The sequence below is a fragment of the Ictalurus furcatus genome, chromosome 21 (genome assembly GCF_023375685.1).
Source record: "Ictalurus furcatus strain D&B chromosome 21, Billie_1.0, whole genome shotgun sequence".
Lineage (NCBI taxonomy): Eukaryota > Metazoa > Chordata > Actinopteri > Siluriformes > Ictaluridae > Ictalurus > Ictalurus furcatus.
In genome coordinates, this window is record NC_071275.1 from 19,078,669 (window position 1) to 19,104,009 (window position 25,341).

A 25,341-nucleotide genomic window follows, 5' to 3' on the forward strand; every position below is an offset into this window, starting at 1 on the left:
GAGACAGAGATGAAAACAAGGCGTAAAAAGTCGGGGAATCATGACACTCGGAAGCAAAAACACCTGCCCAGACACACAGTTTAAATAGTGTGTGTGTGTGAGAGAGAGAGAGATAGACAGGGAGGCTGTGCAATGTTTGGGAAGTGTTTCTGAGCTCTTGCCATGGTCTTTATCCACTTGTTGGCCTGGCCCTGAGGGTCGATGAACAGAGACCAGCGTTGAGAGTACTGACTGATCACTCCATTCTCCACAGAGAGGTTGTCTTTTGGCAAACCGCCAATCTACACACACACACACACAAGAGCAAACACACATAAACAGTAGATGCACACACACACATATAAAAATACAAAGAAACAAAGGACATTGTCTATGTATAATCGCTTATTTCTCAGTTACATCATGGATTGGTTTTAGCGCTAATTTGGACTAAACTGGCTTCGATTTTCAACTCTTGTCTGCGTAGATACGTGTGAGAAGATACATGTTGGTGTGTGTGCGGTTGTGACCTGCCAGGAATGAATTTTGACTTTGTCTCCGAGTGTGTTGATGAGGCTGGGCTCGGATGTGTGAGGGACCTGCTGTTCCTTAAAACCACGCAGCCATTCCTCAAACATCGACACCCGATACTCACCCTGGAAAACGCGCACACACACACACACACACACACACTCATAAACGCTACATAAATCTTGACATGCTATAGATACACTTAACATTCAAAACTAATACAATACAACACAGAGTGTACAATCTTCCATACTCTTGCATGTGTAGTCACATACAGGTTTCATCAACATGTACACACACACACACATACACACAGAACATGTGCATACTCACAGTGAAAGGTCCGAGGTAGGCTACGTATCCTGCAGCCAGCAGCACATCGCCAGCTACATTATCCACCAGATAATCCAAATGTTGTACTGTTTCGCTCCAGCGCACCTTTTCATCAGCAAGCCCACCAATCAGCTACAACACACACACACACACACACACACACACACACAAACATACATACATAAATTTTTATGTGAAACATGTGGCTTTAACATATGCATGCTAAACACAGAGATGAAAAAAAAATTGTTACAGAAATGACATAAGGTTTGTGGGCGGAGTTAGGGCCACATGCCGGCGTAACATTGCCGATTTAGTAATTTGGCTGTTGTGAGAATGAACTAGAGACGTGTGAATTGTCCAAATGATTTGGACCAGCGTTTGTCGTATAGGGTGTGTGTTGTTCTGGTGATTTGGAGAGGTGTGTGTTTTGTGTGTATGTGCATGTGCTGCGTTATTTTTACAGATTTGGCCCTGCTCACCTTGTCTGCACGAATCAGTCTGCTTTCACACAGCTGGCACTTGCTGTCAAGCTCGTCACGTTTGGCTAAACACTCTTGATATTTAGCCTGCAGCGCCGCGATGCCCTCCTCCACCGCCTCGAGCTTTTCTTTGGCCTCCTTCAGAATACTCTGAGTTATTGCCAGGTCCTCCTGGGCCACAGCAAGGGCTTGCTGCTCACACACAATAAAATGCAGATATAATTAGGGTAGAGCATTCACAAGAATTTACAGAACTCACATATCACAAAAAATATTGGGGAGTGTTTGCGGTACTGATTTCCGAACCACAGGGGGCAGCATTGTGATGGAATTTCTCACCCGTATGGGCTCTACGGTTTTGGCCACAAAATGGTACCCATGCATAGCGCGCACCCACAGGCAGATGGACGTGCACGCCCTGGACACTTTAGCTATGGAAGCCGGCTGGAACTCCTCGTTGTCTATGTAAGGCTGCAGCATTTTGATCACAGAATCCGGGATATTGTCCTAAAGTGCAAAAATAAATATGTGCTGGTATTTAAAAAAAGGTCACGGTACCCATACAGGCAAGTTCAGAAGTTACACAAAGATCAGACTGATGGACTAGACAGACTAACAGAAAGTTACTAGTCTGCAGCAATTACATGATAATACTAAATGGCAATAGATGACTTTAGTCTACGCATGGCACATATAATCATACGCATGTGTACAGTATATCCCAAATAGAAAGGAACTGATCAAAGCACAAGAACAGCTACAGTACACCACCCCTTATGCATTTAGGAGCCGTGTTTAAGGGCCCGATAATTGCTCCTTGCCTAATAATGTAGAATTAAGAATGAGAAAAATGATCATTAGAGATAACTACTCATATTTTATATAGAGAGAGATAAATAAATATTGACAACTTTGATCTTTCGATTTAATAGATCTCGTTTTAAGCTGTGAATTAGTTGGCTCTCCGAGGTTGGGGGTGAAAAGAAGATGAAAAGAGAGTTTATTTGGCTTAAAAATGGAGGTAAAGTTTTGAGAAAGAACCTGTTCTTGTGTCAGAATTATTTCACCCACCTACACTATACTACACTAAGAAAATCTTAAGTCACAAACTTGTGCTGAACGCTAACTGAATACTCGGCGCATGTGTGTGGATGTTTGTGTGACCTTGTCAAACTTCAGTAGGCCATCTACGAATTTTCCTGGATCCTGCAGAAGTCCTTTTCCAGGCTCCCAGTAATCATCCACCTTGCTCCCTGGCTTTTCTCCAGGTACCCGTTTTGGTTTGATTCCCTTCAGAATGCAGACTGCCTCGATGACCAGCTTCACTCCCTGAGGAGGCCTCTGCATCGCCCTCACCTGGACAACACAACACCGTTCGTCAGTGGGGATCAAAGAAACACCGTTCATCTGTACGGCCTTTGGAAGGACTGAGCATCACCTCGGTGACATCGTTCTTGTTGAGAGATTTGAGGCTGGCTAACGCGTCATCCAGTGCAGGCAGAGCTTTATCGAGGTTTTTCTGGGCATCTGCAGCATATGCACTAGCTATACTGGCCTTCTCAGACGCCTTGGCCTCCTCGGCCTGCACCGCCACACGGGTCTCCTCTGCAACCAATGTATCTTGCTACGTACACACACACACACACGTATATAAATATATAGACAGACCATTCATTGACAAGAAGATGTCATTTAAACTAAACGTATTATATGATGATGTTGTGACTTGCCTTGATTTTCTCCATGGTGACAATGGTGTCTCTGGCTGCTTCTTCCAGGAGAGGCCTCATTGTTTCCAACTCCTCCTGCATCTTACTCACGTCCTCGGCTGTGCTCAAGAGCTGCAACACATACACACACACACACACACACACACACACACACAGAGGAGTCAGATGACAAAGACAGATTCAAACAAACTCTCTTTTCTTTCTTGTTGAGGTCACCTTGTCCAAACCCGCCTTCATGCGCTGACGAGCCCCATGCAGCTCCTGCTTCTTCCGGCCAATCAGTGCTGAGAAAATACTGAGCAGCTCCAGGTAGCTCTTGGGTGTGACGTAGTTATGGCGTGAGAGTTCAGCACGGTAGTGTTCGCACTTGCGAGCCACCATCTGGTGGATCTCAACACACATCGCCGTCTACGAACAGAGGGTGTCGAGAATATTTTGATTGGGTATGTCATTTACACGCAGCACACATACAGTACACACACAGACTTTCTCTCACCATGCCTCTCAGGGCAGCAGGACTGGCCTCCAGTTCTGGTAGCTCATTGAGGAAGGACGTTGCTACAGACTGTAAGGCCTCCTGTGGCCATGCGCTAAACCAGTCAATAGTGCAGCACGTGACCAGAGAGGGGAACTGCCTGATTCTGGCTCGGAACACTTCACCTATCGGACTTGAAGCAAGGAGACAGACATATTTCAGAATGATTCCCACGTGAGAGACTGCGGACAATCCTGAATAGATTAGATTTTTGTGGAACATACCATACCAGGATTGAACCTAATGAATCTGGCAACCCATAAATTTTGGCGTAGACATTGATTACTATTTACTGGATGTACAATGTGTGTCTCTAATATACACTGAGAAAAGTAAGTAGTCCTAGACTTCCCATGAAGATGCAACAGTAAAGAACGTTTCATGAACAGGCACAACCTCATGCACAGCACGGTGTGGATGTTACTGCGGACCCTCCGGACGTAGGCGGCCATGAGGTTGGCCTTTGTGGGCTGCACGCCGAGATCCTGCACCACGGGTTTCATGGCGGTCACGATCCTCTCCTGCTCGTCTCCGCTGTACAGGTTCGGCACGTCGCCCGAGTTCAGGATGTTGTTAATGTCCTCCAGGAACGACTCGCTCTTAATCTGAAAAGCAGCAGGCCCGAACGAGTCCGTGTGAGTGTTTTTCAATGTCGTGGCTACAGTAAGACCAAGAGGATGAAAAGGCTGGAAATCTATTTTTAAAATGCCTTCGCTTAGATTAACCTTAAACACTACCTGGGTGTCGACAAAGAGGAAGGTGATCTGAACGTTCTTGAGACCGGCCTTCATCATGATGTTCTTAATATCCTCCCTCCACTCCGGCACGCCGTAGTTCTTTGACAGCTCGATCTGGAAGCACTCGTAGTCAGATCTTATAACACAAAGGGACGTGACGACGTCACAAAATGTTTGTGCAGCAAAACAGCATGACATGGCACGGACATGCAAAACCTAAGGACGTGCATGACATGACAGATATTTTAAAGCAGATATTTAATACGTTTTGTAAATATCCATTTAAAAAAAAAATTAAAAAAAATACACAAATAGATTTATGGCCTATTTTTTAGAACTAATATTTGCTCTTAGAGTTTAAAAATAAAAAGCTCACAGAAGCCTAAAACATTGTGCGTATCGCACCTTCGGACATTTCTACTGTATAATGCTGTTTGATAGGCCTCTTATACATTTTGTTGACTGGACTGGAAATGAAACAATTTTAAGACAAATATTTACTAACTAGTAACCGTAGTAACAATTGGGAACCACAAACATTTGATTCTGTGTAATTTAGTTTCCAACTTTAAGAAGAACCACAGTTTATTAGAAGTACAGACTGCATCTCTAATGCAGTGTCACGAGCCTTTCTCTTCCGTGTGGGCAGCGTAATAGCAGATGCTAATTTGCAGGGTGCGTGCACTCGTGTGGCAAAAGACGACGAGGAACCTCTAACAGTGTACATCAGCACTTTAACCTTTAATGTCCAACATGTGTGACCACATTATTAGGTCCTCCTCCGTATAATAAAAGCTGCTTTATATTATCTGTGACCAGTAATAACGCTAATTGGCAAAAATCTCCCGCACATGGCTTCTTTGTACTCGCCATAATGATTACTTTGCAGAATCCTGCACATGTACTCAATGCTTAGATATGGAACTATAATGGCTTTTTAATGACTGCTTGTGTATCCAGAATGCTTCTGCTTTGAAATTTACATGTCTGAAGTACTTTTTTGTTCGGAAGCTAAATGGTAACCCTCTGCATGTGTGTTCTAACGCTTACTTATTAAACGCAGCATTAGAGGTTTACAGTTTTGCAGTAGTATAGGACGTAATGGTTCCCGGTCTCAGTTCTGAGAAAACCCTGTGCTTCGTTGAAATATCTGTCTACACTGACATGCTTGATTCGATTCATAAAGGAACTGAGCTAAATGAAGAAAATGCTAAGCGGTGTAGTGTAAACACCAACCAGCTTAAAATATGTCATGCTCTCACATCGCACGTAGCTGTTCAGTAAAAACGGCCAGTGATTCTGTGCATAAGAAGAAGAAAAAAAGTTTTTGATTCACTGGAATGATTCATTATAATGAATCGATATGTCATTGATTCGTTAGAACGAGTGAAATGGCTGCATAAATTAATATTCTAATCAAGCATGCTATTCCATGGCACTAGGTCAAAAGATATTGTTCTGTCGTCCATTTTTAAAATTTAATCAAGTTCGATTTCTGCGTTTTTAAATAAATAAAAAATATAATTAATTAAAAATGGACTAATCAACTAAAAACAATTCGGAATCACATGAACTTTAGTGTTTAAAGCAGAGCACGAGGAGCTGTATAATTTTTTTTTAATTAGTTAAGCTGTGGCTATTAATAACTTGTAGCGTTTTAGATTTTGAATATAATCCGCTGTGCTTTTTTCTTTGCTCCTACATTACGTGGGTCTGATTACTCGAGCTGGGATTATAAATTATTTTTCTTTAACTGCAAAAAAAAAGGGTGGATTTCTTTTCAGTTCTATTAAACAATTAAAAAAAGGTGTGCATTTAGGTGCATTTAGGTGTGCGAAGGCCTATTGCCTTTAAGCAGTTAGTATATTACCCCATAAAGACTCTGAGTGTTGTATGTCTATTCAGACTGCAAACTGTACAGCGTGTGTTGTTTCTTACATGTGCGAGGCGAGTTTGGTGAGGGACTGGCGCCCGCTGCCGCCCAATCCGAGCAGAAGGGCGTTTCCCAGCGGCTGGCGCAGAATGCGGGCGATACGGCACACATGCTGGATGGCGTCCATAAACAGAACTAGCTTCATCTTAGTGGTGCTGATCTGGTTGTAGTCGTCCATGTACTCCTCCATTACCCGGGCCAGCTGAAGACAACTCAAGAGATGAAGAAAGAAAGAAAAAGAATAAGTTAAGAGAAGAGAAATGCGTATTAAACAGGAAAGATAGCTTCAACAAATCATGCACCACATTAAGTATCGCACACATTGAGTATTTTAAAAGTGTCCCACCTTCTCCTTGTCCTCAATGAGCTGGTACACTTTGTTATCAGTACCGTGGATCATAAAGTCTCCAAAGAGGACCGGCTGGCAAGGCACCACCTCCTGAAAGCTGCAGCCGAACTCCTCGATGCGCTCCTGGAGTAGCTTATCGAACCAGTCCCTGTCCTCCGGACTCACCAGTCTGTCCTGGAACACACGGCAGCTCTCGTGGTACCACAGCCGCAGGAGCTGGACCTTGTCCTGAGGCAAGACACAGGCATTATGCTTTAAAAAAATAATCGCTTTTTTTTTTTTCCAAAGTGTTGAATGTTATATTAACCTTGGAACAAGCTGCAAGATGCAAGTCCTCTCTTTCAAGCAGTCTCATACACCACATGACATATCATTTCAGATGCTTCCTAAACACTTTTCCTATACCTGTATCTTTGCAGCTTCAGCCATGAGCACACCCTGGAAGACCTTGGACAGGTCACGCAGGTTGAAAGTGTAGTGTGATTTGGCTGGAGTGGGCAGGAGGCCAGAGGTGATGCTGGAGTACACCTTAATAGTGGCATCCACTAGACTCTCATTCAGTGGAATCAGCTCGGGAACCTTTTCTGAAGAAAATGAATTTAAAACAGGAAAATTCAGAAAAGCCTGACCGTTAACTGCTAAGTTTAATCTGATGTCAGAGCAGGGAGACACAACGTTATACTACAGTACTACTGATAAGATCGCAGAACCGGCACTTTATTATCTATATATAATACTATATACTGTATAAGGTACTCTAAAAATGTCCCTAACTCACCCATCCAGCTGCCCAGGATAGTGGAGAAGATTTTTCTCTTGCTGGAGTCCTCCATCTCAGTGAAAGAGAGGCAGTTGAAGTGGCGCGTGAAGCGTTGGGTGATTGGGTTTCTGCCTCCACCAGGAGGACCCATGGCACATGCAAAATTGATGTCTACCAACTGCTTAAATGTTCCTGGTAAAGATAATGTACTCACGTTAATCTTTAAAAAAAATTTTTTTTATCAATTTTTGATCAATTACTACCTTACCACCTGCTCACCTATCTGCTTCCGGTCATACCAGCCTCCATGGTCCATCCACTGGCGCAGGAGCTCGATGGGCGGCTGGGCACCGTACGTCTCCAGCATGGGCATGTTAAGGTCGTCAATAAAGAAGATGAAATTCTTTCCCAGCGGAGGACCAAAAACACCCTTCCGCCTGGTACACACAACCGTAATGGTTAACGAGTATGACAAATATTTCATCGAAAATATCAGCAGCAACATGTTCAGTTCTGAGCGCTGTGTACTGAATCAAACCAATCACAGTCAACTTCATTCAGAGGTCTTTTTCTCTGTATCTAATTCCTTTGCTAAAGGCACAGTGAAGCAGACCTCTTGTCCAGCTTGCTGTCGACGTAGTCCTGCGTCTGGTTGGCTGAGGTGCGGGCGGAGAACACGAGGAAGTGGGTGACGTATTCGGGCGGCATGTTCTTCAGCAGCTTATCGGACACGGTCAGGGTCTTGCCCGTGCCTGTTGGGCCGATACACAGCACCTGAAAAAACAACAACAACACGTCTAACTTTGCATCTTGTATCAATAAGAGCATCTGCTATGCTAATACAATACTCGATAATAAATGAAACGATTTACACCCATCTTTTCATTTATATGACGGAACACATTTGAATTCTACATACTGGCTTCTTATTGGACAGGAGCATGTCTAACAAGAAGGACATGCGCACGGCGTCAGCGGTGGGCACGATGATGTCTGCGTAGCTGGTTTCTGGGGTGATGACGACGTTGCTGGCGTACTTCATCCAGCTGACCCATTGCACCTTGCACAAGAATATGTTGTGTAGTGAATTATTTCATGAATATGTAATTAACTGCACTTGCATTAACACACCAAATTGAATTCCTGCATATGAAGTCCAAATATTTCCTGAAGCAGAGGAAACAAAGAGCCTCCTCACCTCCCTCCTTTTAGCATCCTCCTCATCTTCATGTAGATGACTGACGCCCGCGTCGTCCAGGCCATAATCGTACACCAGTCCCTCTTCTGGGAAACACAGCTGAATCTACAGAACAAACACGCTGACTGTTTAAACGGCTGTCATCTGCCGAGAGCTGATGCTTTTTAAATATATATGCCTTCTTAGTCGAATTTAATATGTAATGATGAATGCACAAAAAAATCTGGGTTTTGCGTCATGAAATCATTCAAACATTTTGTACAGTGTGCGCTGAGATCACACTACAGCGTACACGGCACAAGTCTCGAATGTACACCCGCACTTCTCAGATGTTCGGAGTTCATTTAAGAGTTCCTGTGTTAAGGAATAGTTATTGGGACTGAGTACTTTTTCCTGCTTCATCTTGTCTCTTAGCCAGGCACTGAAGCGTTGGCGGCTTGCAGCGTCTCCGGTGGCCCCCACGCTCCATACCAGAGAAAAAATAAACCATGGCTCAATCAGCTCACACACACGGTCCAGCTTATCCTGAGGAGGAGGTCCCTCTCCCTACACACACACACACACACACACACAAACATACAGAGTATTCTGTTAAAAATGCGTATATACGTATACTGTATATTAAAACCGAAATGCTGTTACTAAAAAAAAAAAAAAGAATCGGCGGCTCGACGCACCTCTCGTGGGATGAACGGCTGGAAGAAGCAGTCCAGAAGTCTGAGTAAAGAGCAGGTCAGGTTGCTGTCCATCGAGGTAATCACTTCAGTCACTGACTTCCTCACAAACATTATAGAATCCTGTGGGCACACATATATAAACCTCAAATACATACAGACGGCATTGTCAGAGCTTTTCCCTGGCTATATTTACTCCTACAAATTTATACGTATAGTTTAACTCTTTTACCAGACGCCGGAAAGCGGAATTCCACATGCATGTTTTGCGGGTGCCGATGTTCAGCAGTGAATTTATTTATGATGTCACACTTCACAGTACAGGTTAATGCCTCATAAGAACGTAGACACTCAAGTCACACTAGGTTTCAATATTATCATTTTATCATGGCAGTTGGTTTTCTATCAAAAAAGAGCTTTAGTTGTGCTGTTCGTTTTATTTCTATACCAATCTTATTGTGGCGGGGTATGAATTGTTTGCCAAACAGGGCGCTCAAACCCCTCCCCTTTCACATCGCCGTGTGAGTCATGATACTCTACACACAGAAACCCAACAGCGTCCTGACTAATATTATAATAGACTAGTGATGATAAAATAATTCATGTCGGATAAATCAATTTGCCAGTGTACTGAGAGAAAGGGTTAACCTGAAATTTGCTCTCTACGTGAGAAATCAACCGGCACTGACCTGCAGGAATCGTGCGAAGAGAGAGTTGAGCTGCTGGGCATGTGGCTGTAGAGGTATAGGGATGGTACGTAACCAGCATTCAGTGAATGGAGAGAGTCCCAGGATACTGGGTTCTAAATACACCATCCCGCAGCGGGACACTGTGGCAGGGGACGCCACGGCCAGATCCTGCACCTCAAACATCAGAGTCATCACCTGGACACAAGGACAAGACAGGATAATGAATATCCAAACTACAAAGAAGCATAGAACAGCACAGTTCGAATAATACTGACTATGCACAAAGAAATACAAATCACAGTTGAAGTTGGAAGCCTGAAAATTTTTGAAAAGTTTAAAAAGTCATCGAACTGGAACTCACATCTGTAAGTTTGATAATCTCGCCTGAGCTCAAACACAGCTTCTTGTTGTCATCTAACACAGTGTTCATGTTCTCGATCCAAACGGCGTCCACCGGCCCGTCGAACACGTACCACTTCTTCTCCTCGTCCATCGCGACAGCTCCGGTGCGGATCAGGGACGACAGGATGCCGTCCGTCCTGAGCGCGACAGGAATCATCCGTTAGGCATGTCACGTATCAGGATGAAATAGTATGCTTTGTACTTCGCTGGCTATCGTGTCAACATCTCCCAAGTGTGAAGTTCGGCGATAAGCAAGAAGGTCAGCGTGTCCATTAGACACTCACCACTCGTGTGTGAGCAGGTCGAACTCTCCGTACAGCTGCCCCATGGTGATGGACTTTGGGTTTAGGACGTAGGTCTGAACAGCCTGGTACACTCCACCGCTGACCGACGGCTGACCCTGCAGAGCCGTCATGGCCGCCGCCAGCACTTCATAGCACTGACAGATGCAAGCGAAAAGCATGAGACTGTGGGTTTGGTGGCCTCTTGGATGAGTTAATACTAAAGTCATTGTGTTGTGGACAAAATTGGGATTAAAACAGATTTCCGGTTAAACAACAAGTACATCAAGGGTGATAAAAACGATGAAAAACGGTCTGTCTACAGCAACCAAATCACTCAAAATCAAGACCACAGCCTTGGAGTAACTGCAGTCACCTTAGTTTTGCCCGAACCAGACGGCCCAACCAGCATCAAGCCATGTCTCACCACAGTGGTCTCATACAGCTGAATGATCTTTGCGATGTAACCTGTAAAAAAAATAAAAAAGGTACAATAGTAGTAAAAATCTCAGGAATGAAATTTGCTCTGTCAGTTGGAGCGATTTCTGACAGAATCCAAAACTCTCACCGTCCACGTCTTTCAGTTGCTTGCTCTCGCAGGCGTTACGGATCGACTCCTCCAGCGTGCCGTAGTCGATGGGCTCCTCGCGGATCTTCGGGAAGAGGTCAGACACGATGCCGTTGAAGAGTTTGAGGTCATCCTGCAGGAACTTGGGCACGTTGACGTCTCTGATGGCACGCAGACAGATCAGCTCCTACAGAAGCAGACGGGGGTTACCATGCAGCTCGGTTTCATTTATGACTTCTTTTTGTTTGTTAGATTGACGAGAATTGAAATATGACTGGATAGATGTAGCCAAAGAGACTCATATCCTGGAAAGGATGTGTTTGGAATAGATACATTTGTAAAGCATATCCCAATCCAGACCTCTCGTAACATTAAGGAGCTTAGAGATTAAAAATAAATAAACAACGGACTGTATGTTTTATCAGAGGATCTAAATGTGAAAACAATCAATTCCTACAGTACTTTGACACGACATCGACGGTCACCTCATTCATTTCAGGATTCTCTCTCTTCAGGTTTCCAGCAGCAGAGATCACGGTCTTCACAGCTCTCATGCCAAAGTCATAGTGGTCCTACATAACACAGAACACATCGCAATACGCATACATACGCATTAAAGAAGCAATGCACCACATTCACGTTGTATTCCTACATGTTACACATAGAAGATGAGACCTGGGAGCTGAGCTGCTCAGAGGACAGCTTGAAGGTGCTGGTGATCTTTTTGGAGAGGACTTTCGCATCACTGAAGCCAAACGAGTACAGAGAGATCTCAGCGATCATGGCGTAGTCTGGGACCATCATGGCGACGGGACGGAACAGAGCCTGCAGGACATTATGTAAATTTATCGAAACAGCGAAAATACAAAGAGCGTTGCAGCGAAACTCATGACAAAATGCGTAACCGCTTAAGCCGATGTGAGTAAATACATGTATGCGTTGTGGAAGTGTACCTTTAAGTTGTCGGGCAGTTCGGTTCGGCCGGCATAGCCTGGGTTCATGGTAATAAAGACGGCGCAGGAAGGAACCAGCGGGATCTCTGTTCCTTCAAACACAAACCTCTCTGCCTAAACACAAACACACACGCAACACTTTATATTAGTATTTGATTGTCACCTTCAATCTTACGGACACTCATGTGTTTGGGTGCGCGCTCTGACTAACTCTCTGCTGCTGCGCCTTTTGGATGGTGGTAATCTGCTGAGCCACCACCGAGAGCACCTCCACGTCAATCCGGTTGAATTCATCAAAGCACGCCCAGGCTCCAGAACTGCCAACACACAGACACACGATACCTTCAGTGTCAGCCAGCACAACAGCTTAAACGGAGCAGCAGGTAAGCATGTCTGACCTGGCCAGACCCTTGAGAAACTTTCCCATAGCGAGGAAGTCGAGCTGGTCGGAGCAGTTGAAGACGACGGTCTGGACGGCCAGCGCTTTGCCCAGGTCTTTAGTGGTTTCGGTCTTACCTGTGCCAGCTGGACCCGCCGGAGCACCTCCAAACTTTAGATGCAGAGCACCAGTCAGTGTCAGGTAACACCTGGGTGAGACATAGAAAGCAGGACGTCCATATCAACACAAAGCACGTGAACGCTGAGACGTCCGTATTGATCGTCCTCTATTGTTTTACCTGTCAGTCAGTGGTGTTATGACAAGTCGCCCGGAGTTACCGAGATACTCGTAGCCGTAGAGGAATTCCGCGTTCACTGCCCTGATGTAGAGGTCATCTCTCACCCAGTAATATCTACCAACACATGACACACACACACGGTACATAATCTCATACGTTACATGTATTATTGTCCGCTATCATAATACAAAACATGAGTCATTTCCACCACTAACATACACTAACAAATATGTGTTAGGAATCTCCTGACCTGAGCTGGCTGATCCACTCAAAGTCGTTAACGCTGGCCACGGATTCCTCCACCAGTTTGGCAGCTACGTCTTTAGCATGTACCTCGATCACGATGAGAGCCGAGAGAACAGCTCTCTGCATTCTAGACAGACGGCCTCGCACCAGCTGCACCAGGTCTCCCAGCTACCCACATACAGTACGAACACACACACATACAAACAACCATCGACACATGGTTATACACATACATATAAAAAAAAACCCTTAAGATATCGACAAACATTATCCAATTCGATCGGTTTCGCTTTAATCTCACTCGTCGTTGTTTTCTCTCTTTCTTCTCACACCAGATTAGAACTGGATTCTCATCATACCTGCGTCTGAAGCTGAGGATACAAGTGCTCGGCGAGGTCTCCCCTCTCTAAAGACTCCGAAACTTCCGCGGTCCAGAAAGTCTGACATCCAGCGATCACCACTTGCCCCGGCCACGACAGCACCCACTTAGTACGGGGTTCCTACGCAAAGAAGAAAAGAGGTCTATGCCCAAATTCATTTAACCATTTAAACATAAAAAATACTAGAACCCAAATGGAACAGGAAGAGTTACAATAAATAACCGTAGATTTAGTTTAATTCAGGGTTCATACAGATGCTTCAGTATTATTATTATTTTTTTCAGAAAAGAGAGAAGACTAGAGAAGGGATGTCTTTTACTGAACAAGTATTAGCATTATTATAAATATAACAGTTAACTAGACAAATAATAATAGTTAACTAGTAATGTACTGTACACTAAAGGGTGTCAAGTTGAAGTGTGTGTGTGTGTGTGTGTGTGCAATGACTGGAACACTGGTTGACCTTTTACATTTTTATGACCAAAAAACCAAAAAAATGCTGAAATAACGAGATACACTGACCTCTGGATAAACCTTGAGGGAACGCTCAATGTTGTCACGCAGACTCAGCTTCATGGACTTCTCCACATCACACAGCCAGTCCTCAACATTCCCAGTAGGCCACACTGGGAGGAACAACTGGACCTCCTCTCCCTCTCCGGAGTACATGTGTGTGATCTGGAGGTCCGGTTGGAACTGGAGCTGTGCGTTACGGATATAATTTTTTTAAAAAATGCAAGGAGGTTTACTGTATGTGGTTCAGCTCATTTAAAACTATTGATGTGCATTTGGTGTGTCACTTTGTGTGTGTGTGTATGGGTGTATGGGTGTGTGTGTGTGTGTGTGTGTGTGTGTGTGTGTGTGTGTACTTGTGGCAGACTGACCCTTGCAATATTCTCGAAGCATTTGCGCAGATGGGGCTGCACCGCTGTCGGGTCTTTGGTCTGAGACAGAATCTCTAAAAGCTCGTCATCAGACAGAAAGTAGAATCTAAAACCCAGGAAGCAGAAATATCAGGGCATGTCGGCCCTACCTTCATAACTGTAAGGGTAAGCAAATATCTAACAGTACATGGCATTAAACGATCTGGTATGATGATGTTTACGCTACAGCGCTGCTGAATTCTCGAATCGGATTGGTCAGAAGGTGTTGATGACTTCTCTGACAGCAGCTCTGACAGTCGTGCAGCTGCAAATCGCAGGTTTGTATTAATACGCTCACTCTAATATGCTTTCGTTTCTATAGGAGCAGCTCTTTCAAAGGGACTTATATGGTGGGTGCTCATATAATCGAAGACAAATAATAAACAGATTAATAAAGGTATAACTGTTGATATGGTGACGTTTTCATGTACGGAAAGTAGTTGTTTTTTTTCTATGGAAGGAGTCTCCAGAACGAGTGCTTTGTAAAAGGCGGTACGTTTTATGCCGTGGGAGAGTTTTCAGGACTTTGTGCTTTATTCTTTCTCTGTAACATGACAAGATGCATTTTCTTTTGCCTTGTTAACTTTAAGAATGGGGGGGGGGGGGCAGAGGGATTGTTGAGGGAGCGAACGTATATAGCGGTACTAATTTCATGCCACATCATGCCATCCTGTCATGGATTGTTCTCCTATAACAGCATGTCCATGTATGTGTTTTACTCCTTACACGTTGATGATTAATGGTTAACGGATTTCTGACCTGGGAAAGGATCCCCGTTTGGTCTCCAGATATTCGCTCAGCCCTTTCTGCACCTGCTCCAGCAGCTCGTTACAGTCTTTCAGATCGTCCAGGAGATGCCGATCCGGGCAAAGCTGAATTATCTGCGTATGAGAGATCACACACACAAATACAAAGACTTACACGCACTTAACCAAGAATAGCTATATAATTGAACACACACGTATGCACACATAAATACACACTATATAAACCGCATACTATATAAAATACAGAAGGATGCATTCAAGCAAAACAGAAGATGCTGGAAAGAGCGAGAGCCTGAGATCACCTGTCTGTTATCGTGCGCGGTCTTCATGACTTTCCTCCAGGTGTGCTCCATGGTCTGGTATCTCTTCCCCTCAATGGGCAGCTGCCGGTTGATGTCGTCTGAGCTGAAGATGGGCTCCAGGTAGAGCCAGGAGCGCTGGCACGTCAGCCACTCCTCCAGCACATCCTGCCAACAGGAGTTCATTAAAACATGCTCGGAATGTACTGTAGCTATCAGAGGCTCAAAGACGGCTTTAAACTTCTTTTGCGAGGTGAGATGTGGTCGTGGATAAGATTAGAATTCGGTGGGAGATGTTAATTTACTAAATAAACATCATGGTTATACCTGAGTCATCCTCAGCTTGCTCTCCCAAGTGTTGATTCTATCCTCAAACGCCTTTTTGTAGGGGGAGAACGACATGCTCTGGGTCATCACGATGTGGTCGTCCAGAAGCTGGGACGCCTCGTCAGGACTCTTCAGGATGTAGGTGCCCGTATCCTTATACGGCAAAACCTCAAACATGACCGATGTCCACTCGCTTTGCATCTTATCCAGAGCCTGATCGCACACGGATGGAAAATAAAAATGATCTGAACAGTTCCTCTTATAGCGTAATGCTGTCAAATTCTCCGATCTGACTGGTCAGAAGGCTGACACTAAGGCTAATAATAAATGTTGTTCATTTCCCGTTGAGACTAGTAGGTCTAAAAGTCTACCACTCATATCTGTGATATAAATCGTATTAAATCCTATTCCAGTTATATTACCTGTTCAATGGCGTACTCTTTCCCAGCCACCTCTGCGACCCGTGCGATCTCATCCACGTGCTGAAGCAGGTCGAGCTCCAAACAGCGGGAGAGCGTAAGGTTGGATTTGGGCATCAGGTTCATGTTAAGGCGTTCGGACAGCAGGGTCCAGTGGCGGCTGCGCATGCCCGGGTTCCTCAGGCCCTGAATCAAGGGGATGTGTGGCTGGAACTTCTCCATCATGCCTCGGACGTAGGAAGCCACATCCTGACAGGCTGTTAAATGAAGTAAAAATAATACGAATAGCTCTTCTTCTAAGGACATCTCAGACGTGTGGACGTTTTACTTACACGGTATGTCTTTGAACTGCTTGATGCACTTGTGCATGGTCTTGAAGGCATCGCTGACGTTGCGCTCCAGCTGTTCTGGGTCGATAGAGGACAGCGGGTCATTTAGCCAGCTGTCGTGCCAACGTTGCCAATCGGACGTGGTTGTCCACAGGTCCCGGAATGGCTGAAAGTCTCGACTAAGCTTTTGCAACCTGTCATACTGGTCCAGAGAAAATAAATGAATATAGATTACGGATATATTTCTCTGCAAACTCTGGAGTCGTAAGGTGAGAAAAGTGTTCCGGCATTGCACTATACTAATCTGGTGTGGTCGTGCTGTGTATCTGTGATAACGTACGTTAGTGAGGGGGACGCCAAAGAGGCGCTCACGGTTGTTGTAAACCTGCGCCAAGCCCTGACACTCCTTCAGCTGCTTTGCAACCCGGCGCACTTCGTTTGCTACTTCATGCGCACGATTGATGTCTGTATAGGCGGCAAGGCCTGCGACAACCATCTAAAACACACACACACACACACACTTTAACAAAGTAACTCTTAACAAGGCTTTTCCCTGCTGTAATAAGTATTTAAAACGAGTATAGAGAACCACAGGTGAACAGGTGTTGGAGGCTCTGACCTCTAGGGAGTCCAGACGCTCCTGGAAATTGCTCTGATCAACCATCTGGATCTTTTGGAAGCGTTCCTCGTCCTCTTCATGCTGTAGGCGTACATTTTCAATCTGACTGAGGATCTTATGAGGCCAGGCCACCGCCGTCCATCTTCGCATGACAAAAACACGTCATTAGTCATATAGTGATCACGAACCAGATCCCCTGGGGTTTTTTTTCAGCTATGCGTATTGTGTACATTTCGAGCCTACGCGCTCGTCGCCTGATCAGTAAATCTAAATTAGGATTTAGAAAAAAAACGCAGCGTACTTCCCACTGAAATCCTCATTGGTGAGATTGTAGAAGAACTCGTCTATTAGCTCATAGTCAGTCATGGCTTTGGACAAGAGCTCCTGTCAACGGATTGCAGCATTAAGAGACACAGAGAGGAGAAAATGCATTAGACACGCATTAGAGACGAGAGTACGAGAGCAGCTGTCATCATGATCAATTAAATATATATGAAGTGATGACATAAACCGAGGAAGTGGTTTAAGCCGTTCTGCTAAAAATCTATTCAAATGTAGAAATGTCTCTTTTACTTCATGGGCCTTCAACTGATCTGGGATCTGCTTCATCCAGTCCCTTTGCTCTGCCAGCTCCTCGATGCTGTTGGGCTTCTCATACAGCTTCCTGCTGATCATCTTGCACTCTTCACATGCCTAAAATGCACGATATAAAAATTTTTTCAATCCTGCAGAGCGACAGCCCTTCATAATTTAGTGGTTCAGCAGCTCAACTCAGACAAACCTAAATGTTCAGGATTACAGACCTCTAGGACTGAAAATGTGAACACGTTTAGTGTAATACTGTGAAACTCGCCTCTTCCATTTGCTTGCGGAGCTTGAGAGCAAGGCGGTCGATTACGGCATTGGCTAAAGCGCGACGTTTCTTAGACAGGCTCTTCTTCACAGCCTCCACGTTCACCATGAAGGGCCCGATTATGATGAAGGAGGGGAGGGACTGTTCCAAAATTTCTTTCTCCTTTAGCTGCCTCACGACTTCCTCTTTCACCTCTAGAAGAGTGCTGTTCTCCTGACTATAAAGCCTAGCATATAGATACGCAGATGAAAGCAGACACACACACACAGACATATAGAGAGACATATACAGAGAGATTTACATCCCAGATAGCAACATTGCTGTGGCCCAGATCTGGCCCACACCTGACACTACCGGCCCACATATCCGCCCCACATACCGTGTGGAATGATGGCACTTGGGCGGTCCACTCCTGTTTGCCAGATTTGGGTCACAAGCAAGCTATAGCAACGCCGCATGTGCCACATTTTTGCCAAAGGTGGCCCACATTTGTTTGGTGATATCTGGGCCATATTCATTATTTACCACATATGGGCCACTTCAGGCTCATATCCATTTTGTCCAGGCCAAAAGAAAACCAGCAGTGCCGCATCACTGCCTGAAGTGGCCCACATCCAGATACGATCTGGGATGCATTAAAAAAAGCGTTAAAAAAAGGACAAAAAGCTGTTTTATTTTACTGCTTCACAACTGCCATGGCTTGTACGTAGTGAAGAAATCACACTGGTTTAACTCCACTAAAGATAAAAAAGTCAGTCTGCTCTTTTAAAATGTTCTCTTTGGAAAAACGAATGGAAAAAGGCTGGTTTGGTTTGTGACAATCATTATATTGCGCTAAGTGTATCGTGAACATGACGGGTCATTTCATGCACGTTGTAGTCAGCTTTAGGGCTTCAAGTGGATTAAAAGGAATAGAAAAAAAAGAAAGCGAAAGTGATTGGTGTAGTTTAAATTGAGCCGTACTTCAGGAAGGTGTTGATGTCAGAGTTGTGAAGCTCGAGGTGGCATTCGTATTCACGGGCGTAGGCTTGGAGAGGAATGGAGGCCTGGCGCAGGGCATCGCCCACTCTCTCTTTCAGCGTCTTCACTGCTGGCTCCCACAGACCCACTGACTCCAACAGTGGAACCCCACTGATAAACAAGTTCTTCATGACAAACTAAGACAGACAGAGAGAACCAGAGAACACCAGAGACACGGTTATGGAGATACACAGATAATCAATGGTGCAACGTGATCGATCTGAACTATTCTGAATCCCAGCGGATCAGTAACGTGTAGGTAACCTTGTCCAGCTGTGGGAGATTATGAGTGCAGAGGATGCCTTTGTCTAATAAATCGATGACGGACGTCGCAAAATTCTCTAGTGGGGTGCTGTAATGGACCCCGGTCTGGTCCAGGATCAGGTCCACAAGAAACAATGGGTTCTTCTTGGGTCTGTGAACACATCGTTGTGTAAAAGCATGAAAAGAGAATTTCCTGGGATTATACATTTAATAGGCCTCTCTGCTCTACTGGTTCATGTAATTACCTGGCCACTCCCACTCCACTCTCCCTTAATCGAAGGAACTGATTCAATTAAACATAAACAAAACACAGACTCTGTCTATGTACCTTCATCAGCATTCTTAAATCGGACCTTAGAAAATACAACTTTTTCTTGTAAGGTCTAACAAGCAAGGTTCCTCCTGATCTGTGAGCTAAAAACACACTGTCTCACGTGTAGGGACTGTGGATGAGGTCAGAACCCCAGGTGAGATCTGGGGGACAGTGCAACACGCTGTGGCAGGCATCCAAGACCAGTTGAGTCAGGCTGGTGAGCGAGTCCTCCACCAAGAATCGCAGGGTGTCCTGTAGTTTGTAGCGTATCTGCGTCATCAAGCGACAAAGCTTGGACATGCAGTACACCTGCCAGCATGACTCGCTTAGATTGTACCAGCCAGGCCCGGCGTCACGCAGGCTGGAGTGGATCCCGTTACACAGACTGGTGATCCAGGTGTCACGCAGGAAAAGCTGCACCTGAAGAGAGAGAAAGTAGGGTCAGTGAAAAGCATTACAAGGTATATACAGTATGTTCATATAGATGTAGCGTTACCTGTGTGTGCACCTGTGACTGTGCCAGCTCAAACTCTTCCAGGCGTAGAGGCTTGCTAAAGGCGACATGGAAGAGGCTCATGGCTGCCACCCTGTTACACTCAGCTCTAACGTTAGACAAAGCAGAGATCACTTCTGGCTTAGTGAGCAGGTAGAGGAAGGTGAATTTGGCACGGTTCTTCTCAAACGGGTAGTCCGGTACAGACACAGAACCTGAACAAGAGCGTGTCGTCGGTGTTATAGATACATGTCCGAGCGTCCATATACATATACACACACATACACACAAACCTTTGGGAACTCTCTCTGGTTCTTTCTCAGGCAGTGTGATGTAGGAGAACTCTTTAGGGTTGGCCTGCACAAGCTTATCAAAGGTCATTCGGTTCATGGTGCGGCCATACTCCAGGTGAACCTCTTTCTCTAGATTTTCCATGCACTGCTGCAGACTGTTTTTCCATGCAGAAATACACACCCATAAACAAGCACACCTTACAGTTACTCTACAAACAGCACATTTGTATATATAGTTAAAAAAAAAAAAACATCCCCGAGAACCCCTGTAGTGATTCAAATTCATTTTATTATATATTTAGTACAACTTCTATATTATTTATAAGACTGTCCTCCCTCTCTGGGATTCTCACAGTGGGAATCGGAGTCCTGGGGTGCTGATGGTGAGGGTTTTGATGTGTTGGAGGGTGGTGGAGTGCAGTGTGGGGGTCCCGCTCCAGACTGGCATGCAGTCCACAGAGAGATGGTAGAGCAGCAGAGCCTCAGTGTTGTGCCTGGCTCTGTAGGCAAACTGGACCCTCTGAGCAAAGATACGCGGGTCCTCAGCACAGAACTGCAGCCGGATCCGTGGAACCCAATACTGGTTCGACAGCAGAGGGCCTGAGAGGAACGAGAGAAAGAGAGAGAGAGATGGAAAAGGAGAAAGAAAGAAGCGTAGTCAGATAATTGGTGCGCATGACTTACGATTAATGCACTTTTTAAAAGTATAATCCACAATTTGGGGAGAATTACTAACAATTCAAACAAGTAATGTCCTTCACCTCAGTTTTCTCTCTGAAGCACAAAATTTCTTACACAGCTAAATGCTAACAAAGGTCCCGTATTGTCAGAACTGCCTTGGTGTTTGAGCTCCATGTCATTTGTTTTGGTCTGAATATCAAAAATTGGTGACCCTACCATTAAATATCCAGTAATAAGAAATGCTTGAAAAAGAACCTTGAAATAGTTCTACCAGGTGTTGTCAAATAAGTTTGACTCTTTGGCACGTACCTTTATTGCTTTGTGCTCCACCCACAACAGGTTTGCCCTTGCTGTCTCTCACACAGCCGTTCTGATCTGCTTTTTGCACCATGTACTGCTTCTTCTCCGGGCTGTAATCTAGAACCCCGACAGACTGCCACGTATACTCTGGAGTGCTCTTCTTCTGCTCCTCTACACCAAAGAAGTCACAAAGAGAAAGATATATATATATATATATATATATATATGTGTGTGCTAGTAAAATTCTGCTTTTACAGAACTCTGGTTTGAGAATGCTCTGTACCAGCTGACACGGTATCGTGTGTCGGCAGAAAAGCTTTGGCAGGAACAGGTTTTTGGTCACTCGAGCCCTGCTCACAGCCCAGAGCCAGCCAGTCCTCAGGTGTGCGGCAATCAAACTCCTCGTTATCAAATATCTGGAAAGTCATGTGAATGAGCCCGTACACACACAATAAAAAAAGGTCCACAGATATAAAGCATTCTGCAATACACAAGGAATAAGCATATCAGACATATAAACTAATCCTAATGCATTATAACATCTGTAGAGACACGGCTAATAGTCTTACCTCCAGGGGCAGGTAGTTAACAACTGGTGGGCTGGGGGTTTTAGAGGTAGACACGCAGGAGCTCTCTGGTTGATCCTCACTGCTCATGGTTCTGGTTACAAGCTGACTAGAATCAATGCCAAGGTCAGCCAGAAGCTGGGCGATGTCTAATGTCAGATACTCCCGTCTCTGCCTAAATAATAATAATAATAATAATAACAATAATAATAATAGCCTTTCTCTCATGAGTGAGTATCCAGGACATTTATAATTCAAAAACTGACTTTTGATGTTTTCAAAAGTGTGTTAAAGTAATTTAGGTAACAGGTACACTGAGTAATGGTAAAAAGCGGTCAGATCACTAAAAAAACATACACTGTATGGTCAAAAGTTTGTGGACACCTGACCATAACACCCATAAGTGTTTATTTGAACAGTTTTATTCCCCTTTTGCTGTTATAATAAGCTCCACTCTTCTGGGAAGGCTTTCCACTAGATTTTGGGGCGTGGCTGTGGGGATTTGTGTTCATTCGGCTACAAGAGCATTAGTGAGGTCAAGCACTGATGATGGGTGAGGAGGCTCTGGATCTCTTTGGATCCTCTCAAAGGTGTTCGGTGGGGTTGAGGTCAAGGTTCTGTGCAGGACACCCGAGTTCTTCCACTCCAACCTTAACACACCAGGTCTTCATGAAGCTCGCTCCGTTCACAGGGGCGTCGTCATGCTGGAACAGGTTTGTATCGCTTAGTTCCACTGAAGGGAAATTTGTAATGCAACAGAACACAAAAACATTCAATACAACCGTGTTCTTCTAACTTTGTGGCAACAGTCTGGGCTGGAATCACGTATGGGTGTGATGGTCAGGTGTCCACATACTTTCGGCCATAGAGTGTACATCACATTTAAAATTATGAGTGCTCTGTGTCGAGCTTAGTATTTTGAAATATGATATGAGTTTATTAGCAATATCCAATAATATACAAAACCATCATTTGAATACACAATAGAATTATCATGCATGGATTTGTCCAAAAAAATAAAATGAAATCTGAGCTCACTTTGAAGAATAGAAAAGTTAGTAGCCTAGCAATATTTAACTATAAAGTATGAATCAGTATAAATCGTGACACTTTCACAAAACCCTCTACCTGTCGCCTCTATATATTCATCTTCTCTGAAACCCAGTTACTCACACCCACAGCCTGTCTCCAAAATCAAACCCTTAGATTGTTTTCCTAATCCTGCTGTCAGTGCTAATTCTTCTCACTTCTCGATCTGGATTTTGCGGGGCCACTGGCCACGCGAGCAGCTGTAGGGCAGCTGTACTTTAGGCATGTAGGCCCCTGAGGGAAAGTCCGTCTGCTGCAGGATCTGGGTGGATGGTCCGTGTCTGTCCTTCTGTATGATACTGAGCAGGTCAGTGGGGGTCTGGAAAGTGTTCGCTACTGAAAAAACATTGAGTAGATAAGAAAAGATATTTCACACGCGTAGTAATTAAGGATTTGTGTTATAGGAATAGTTTGACCAAAAAAAAGAAAAGAAAGAAAGAAAGAAAGAAAATGGAGTAACCAGTTAACCAGGAATCTATCTCAATCAAAAATATTGTCCTTAAATACATCTAAACTTATATCTACTTGTTGCAAATGACACTATGTTGCGCATGCTTATCTTTATTAAATGATAATACATATTACCCTCTGCATATTTTCCAGCTTTCTTGTACAATTCCAAAACTATAGAAGCAAACATCTCATCTGGTTGTGGCACAAGTTGTAGTAAATTGTGCAAATATACTTTTCATCTGCGCCGTTCCTTTAAATGGTTTAACACAGTGAGACACTGAACACGTTTACCTTTCGGGGTGTTGGAGTCCCAGCCAGCCTGCCTCAGTAAACTCTGCTGGGTCACGGAGACCTGTGTACGACACTACACATAGCAGAGAACGTCAGTAATTAGGATTCAGCCAATAAAAATGTATGTCCAAGAGAAAGAGAAATAGAGAGTGAAAGAAGAGTGTTTGTTTTGTGCTTTAATTTTACTTCCTGGTTTCCTTTCCTTTCTCTTTCTTCTGAGGAAAGGAAGATATGCATTAAACAATGCCACTCTCAGACAACCACACACACACACATACACACACACAATCAATTCCTAATGTAATGTAATGTAAAGATGTAAGATGTAATTATTAATAGAAAATAAAAAAAAGGGGGGATATATTCAGAAGACTGTATTTTTAACGTGTCTTAAAGACATCTTGCAAAAGGGGGGCCTCGGTCAAATGTTAATGCCGTTTGGGCGGGCCTTGCCCTGGAAAAGTTCGGGAACCCCTGTCCTAGATCATGTACTACAGTAAACAGCTGTATGGAAGGAAACATAGCACTGTTTAAAGCACGGTTTTGTTTTGTTTTTCAAAATAGCGGACTTCGATTCATTTCCAGGTCGTGACGTGAAGGACGTAGGATTATTGGATCAACAAGGAACCACTTAGAGTACAGGGAAGCAACCAGAGGTAGAAATTGGATGGTTTTACCCGTACGTGTGGTGTGGTTGCTGACGTGCCCTGGTCTTCAGGTGGATATTTCCTCATGGCGGGCAGTTTGCTCCTGTGGAGCTGCAGTGGAGTTGCCCTGTCTTCTCCAGGTCTGGGGTTATCAGGAGGATGTGGAAGGAAGCTGCCAGATCCATGAGGAAGGTTTTGATGCACTGGTCTGGAGTCCATTTTCCTGACATGAATGTTCACATGACGGTTATATGATATTATAGACTAATTAGGATAACTAATTAGTTAGATAGATAGATAAATAGATAGATTGATAGATAGCTAGACAGACAGACAGATAGATAGATAGATAGATAGATAGATATATAGATAGAAAACTTTAAACAGGATGCCAGAATTGCCTCATTTAAAAACAACAACAACAACAACAACAACAACAACAACAAAAAACTCAAACAAACAAACAAAAAAAACATTAATTTAATTGAAAGGTGATTTTTGATGAAGTTAATACTAAGTCTATGCTGCTGGTGGACTGTAAACATAAATTAGCCATGTAAATCACGCTTAATTAATTCATTAGAAATGTATTAACATTCTAAACATATACACAAGTAAAATGTCCCAAAATGCTCTACTTTCCCAAAATATTTCTCAAAGCATACCTTTTATCACCTCTAAATATTACAATTAGCAAATTCTCTGTTGTTAATAAACTTTATCAGTCTTTCGAAAATCTGTTTTCAAGCCGCAACTCCAAAACGCGACAACGGTTGCTAAGGAAGTACCATTCCCAGCTGCTGAGGGGGTCGACCCGGGTTAAACCATTTCCTCAGTGGACGTGGTGTGTAAATCTTCTGTACGTGTTCTAAACGTTATTTCATTTGCTCGGCATTGGGTGTACAGTTAGCGAAAGAAGTATTTGTGAAGTATTATGGCAAGCTATGAGCTGTTAAAA

General features: G+C 44.1%; 1 protein-coding gene across 1 annotated transcript in view; it reads right to left on the reverse strand.

The window, feature by feature from the left end:
* Positions 1 to 23,712, reverse strand: part of dnah1 (dynein, axonemal, heavy chain 1) — a 37,589-nt gene extending 13,877 nt beyond the window's left edge. The window contains exons 1-57 of the mRNA XM_053652656.1: positions 23,151 to 23,712; positions 21,907 to 22,078; positions 21,621 to 21,753; positions 21,347 to 21,508; positions 20,710 to 20,956; positions 20,067 to 20,511; positions 19,692 to 19,990; positions 19,258 to 19,408; positions 18,937 to 19,130; positions 17,974 to 18,199; positions 17,694 to 17,813; positions 17,422 to 17,504; positions 17,121 to 17,262; positions 16,842 to 16,997; positions 16,505 to 16,703; positions 16,176 to 16,429; positions 15,754 to 15,966; positions 15,430 to 15,594; positions 15,120 to 15,241; positions 14,322 to 14,427; positions 13,919 to 14,139; positions 13,818 to 13,827; positions 13,417 to 13,557; positions 13,062 to 13,225; positions 12,812 to 12,925; positions 12,533 to 12,721; positions 12,346 to 12,451; positions 12,135 to 12,248; positions 11,857 to 12,006; positions 11,667 to 11,753; positions 11,182 to 11,368; positions 10,990 to 11,081; positions 10,617 to 10,771; positions 10,292 to 10,469; positions 9,931 to 10,125; positions 9,245 to 9,364; positions 8,955 to 9,113; positions 8,568 to 8,672; positions 8,289 to 8,429; positions 7,983 to 8,143; positions 7,649 to 7,806; positions 7,388 to 7,561; positions 7,015 to 7,193; positions 6,607 to 6,837; positions 6,266 to 6,462; positions 4,328 to 4,463; positions 3,987 to 4,195; positions 3,552 to 3,723; positions 3,272 to 3,463; positions 3,056 to 3,166; positions 2,764 to 2,949; positions 2,490 to 2,681; positions 1,665 to 1,832; positions 1,326 to 1,517; positions 844 to 975; positions 510 to 635; positions 162 to 281 (exon numbers count right to left, since the gene is read on the reverse strand). Coding sequence (XP_053508631.1) covers positions 162 to 281; positions 510 to 635; positions 844 to 975; positions 1,326 to 1,517; positions 1,665 to 1,832; positions 2,490 to 2,681; positions 2,764 to 2,949; positions 3,056 to 3,166; positions 3,272 to 3,463; positions 3,552 to 3,723; positions 3,987 to 4,195; positions 4,328 to 4,463; positions 6,266 to 6,462; positions 6,607 to 6,837; positions 7,015 to 7,193; positions 7,388 to 7,561; positions 7,649 to 7,806; positions 7,983 to 8,143; positions 8,289 to 8,429; positions 8,568 to 8,672; positions 8,955 to 9,113; positions 9,245 to 9,364; positions 9,931 to 10,125; positions 10,292 to 10,469; positions 10,617 to 10,771; positions 10,990 to 11,081; positions 11,182 to 11,368; positions 11,667 to 11,753; positions 11,857 to 12,006; positions 12,135 to 12,248; positions 12,346 to 12,451; positions 12,533 to 12,721; positions 12,812 to 12,925; positions 13,062 to 13,225; positions 13,417 to 13,557; positions 13,818 to 13,827; positions 13,919 to 14,139; positions 14,322 to 14,427; positions 15,120 to 15,241; positions 15,430 to 15,594; positions 15,754 to 15,966; positions 16,176 to 16,429; positions 16,505 to 16,703; positions 16,842 to 16,997; positions 17,121 to 17,262; positions 17,422 to 17,504; positions 17,694 to 17,813; positions 17,974 to 18,199; positions 18,937 to 19,130; positions 19,258 to 19,408; positions 19,692 to 19,990; positions 20,067 to 20,511; positions 20,710 to 20,956; positions 21,347 to 21,508; positions 21,621 to 21,753; positions 21,907 to 22,078; positions 23,151 to 23,218 — 9,321 coding nt within the window. The 5' untranslated portion in view covers positions 23,219 to 23,712. The remainder of the gene's footprint in view (positions 1 to 161; positions 282 to 509; positions 636 to 843; positions 976 to 1,325; positions 1,518 to 1,664; positions 1,833 to 2,489; positions 2,682 to 2,763; positions 2,950 to 3,055; positions 3,167 to 3,271; positions 3,464 to 3,551; positions 3,724 to 3,986; positions 4,196 to 4,327; positions 4,464 to 6,265; positions 6,463 to 6,606; positions 6,838 to 7,014; positions 7,194 to 7,387; positions 7,562 to 7,648; positions 7,807 to 7,982; positions 8,144 to 8,288; positions 8,430 to 8,567; positions 8,673 to 8,954; positions 9,114 to 9,244; positions 9,365 to 9,930; positions 10,126 to 10,291; positions 10,470 to 10,616; positions 10,772 to 10,989; positions 11,082 to 11,181; positions 11,369 to 11,666; positions 11,754 to 11,856; positions 12,007 to 12,134; positions 12,249 to 12,345; positions 12,452 to 12,532; positions 12,722 to 12,811; positions 12,926 to 13,061; positions 13,226 to 13,416; positions 13,558 to 13,817; positions 13,828 to 13,918; positions 14,140 to 14,321; positions 14,428 to 15,119; positions 15,242 to 15,429; positions 15,595 to 15,753; positions 15,967 to 16,175; positions 16,430 to 16,504; positions 16,704 to 16,841; positions 16,998 to 17,120; positions 17,263 to 17,421; positions 17,505 to 17,693; positions 17,814 to 17,973; positions 18,200 to 18,936; positions 19,131 to 19,257; positions 19,409 to 19,691; positions 19,991 to 20,066; positions 20,512 to 20,709; positions 20,957 to 21,346; positions 21,509 to 21,620; positions 21,754 to 21,906; positions 22,079 to 23,150) is intronic.
* Between the last annotated feature and the right edge of the window lie 1,629 nt (positions 23,713 to 25,341).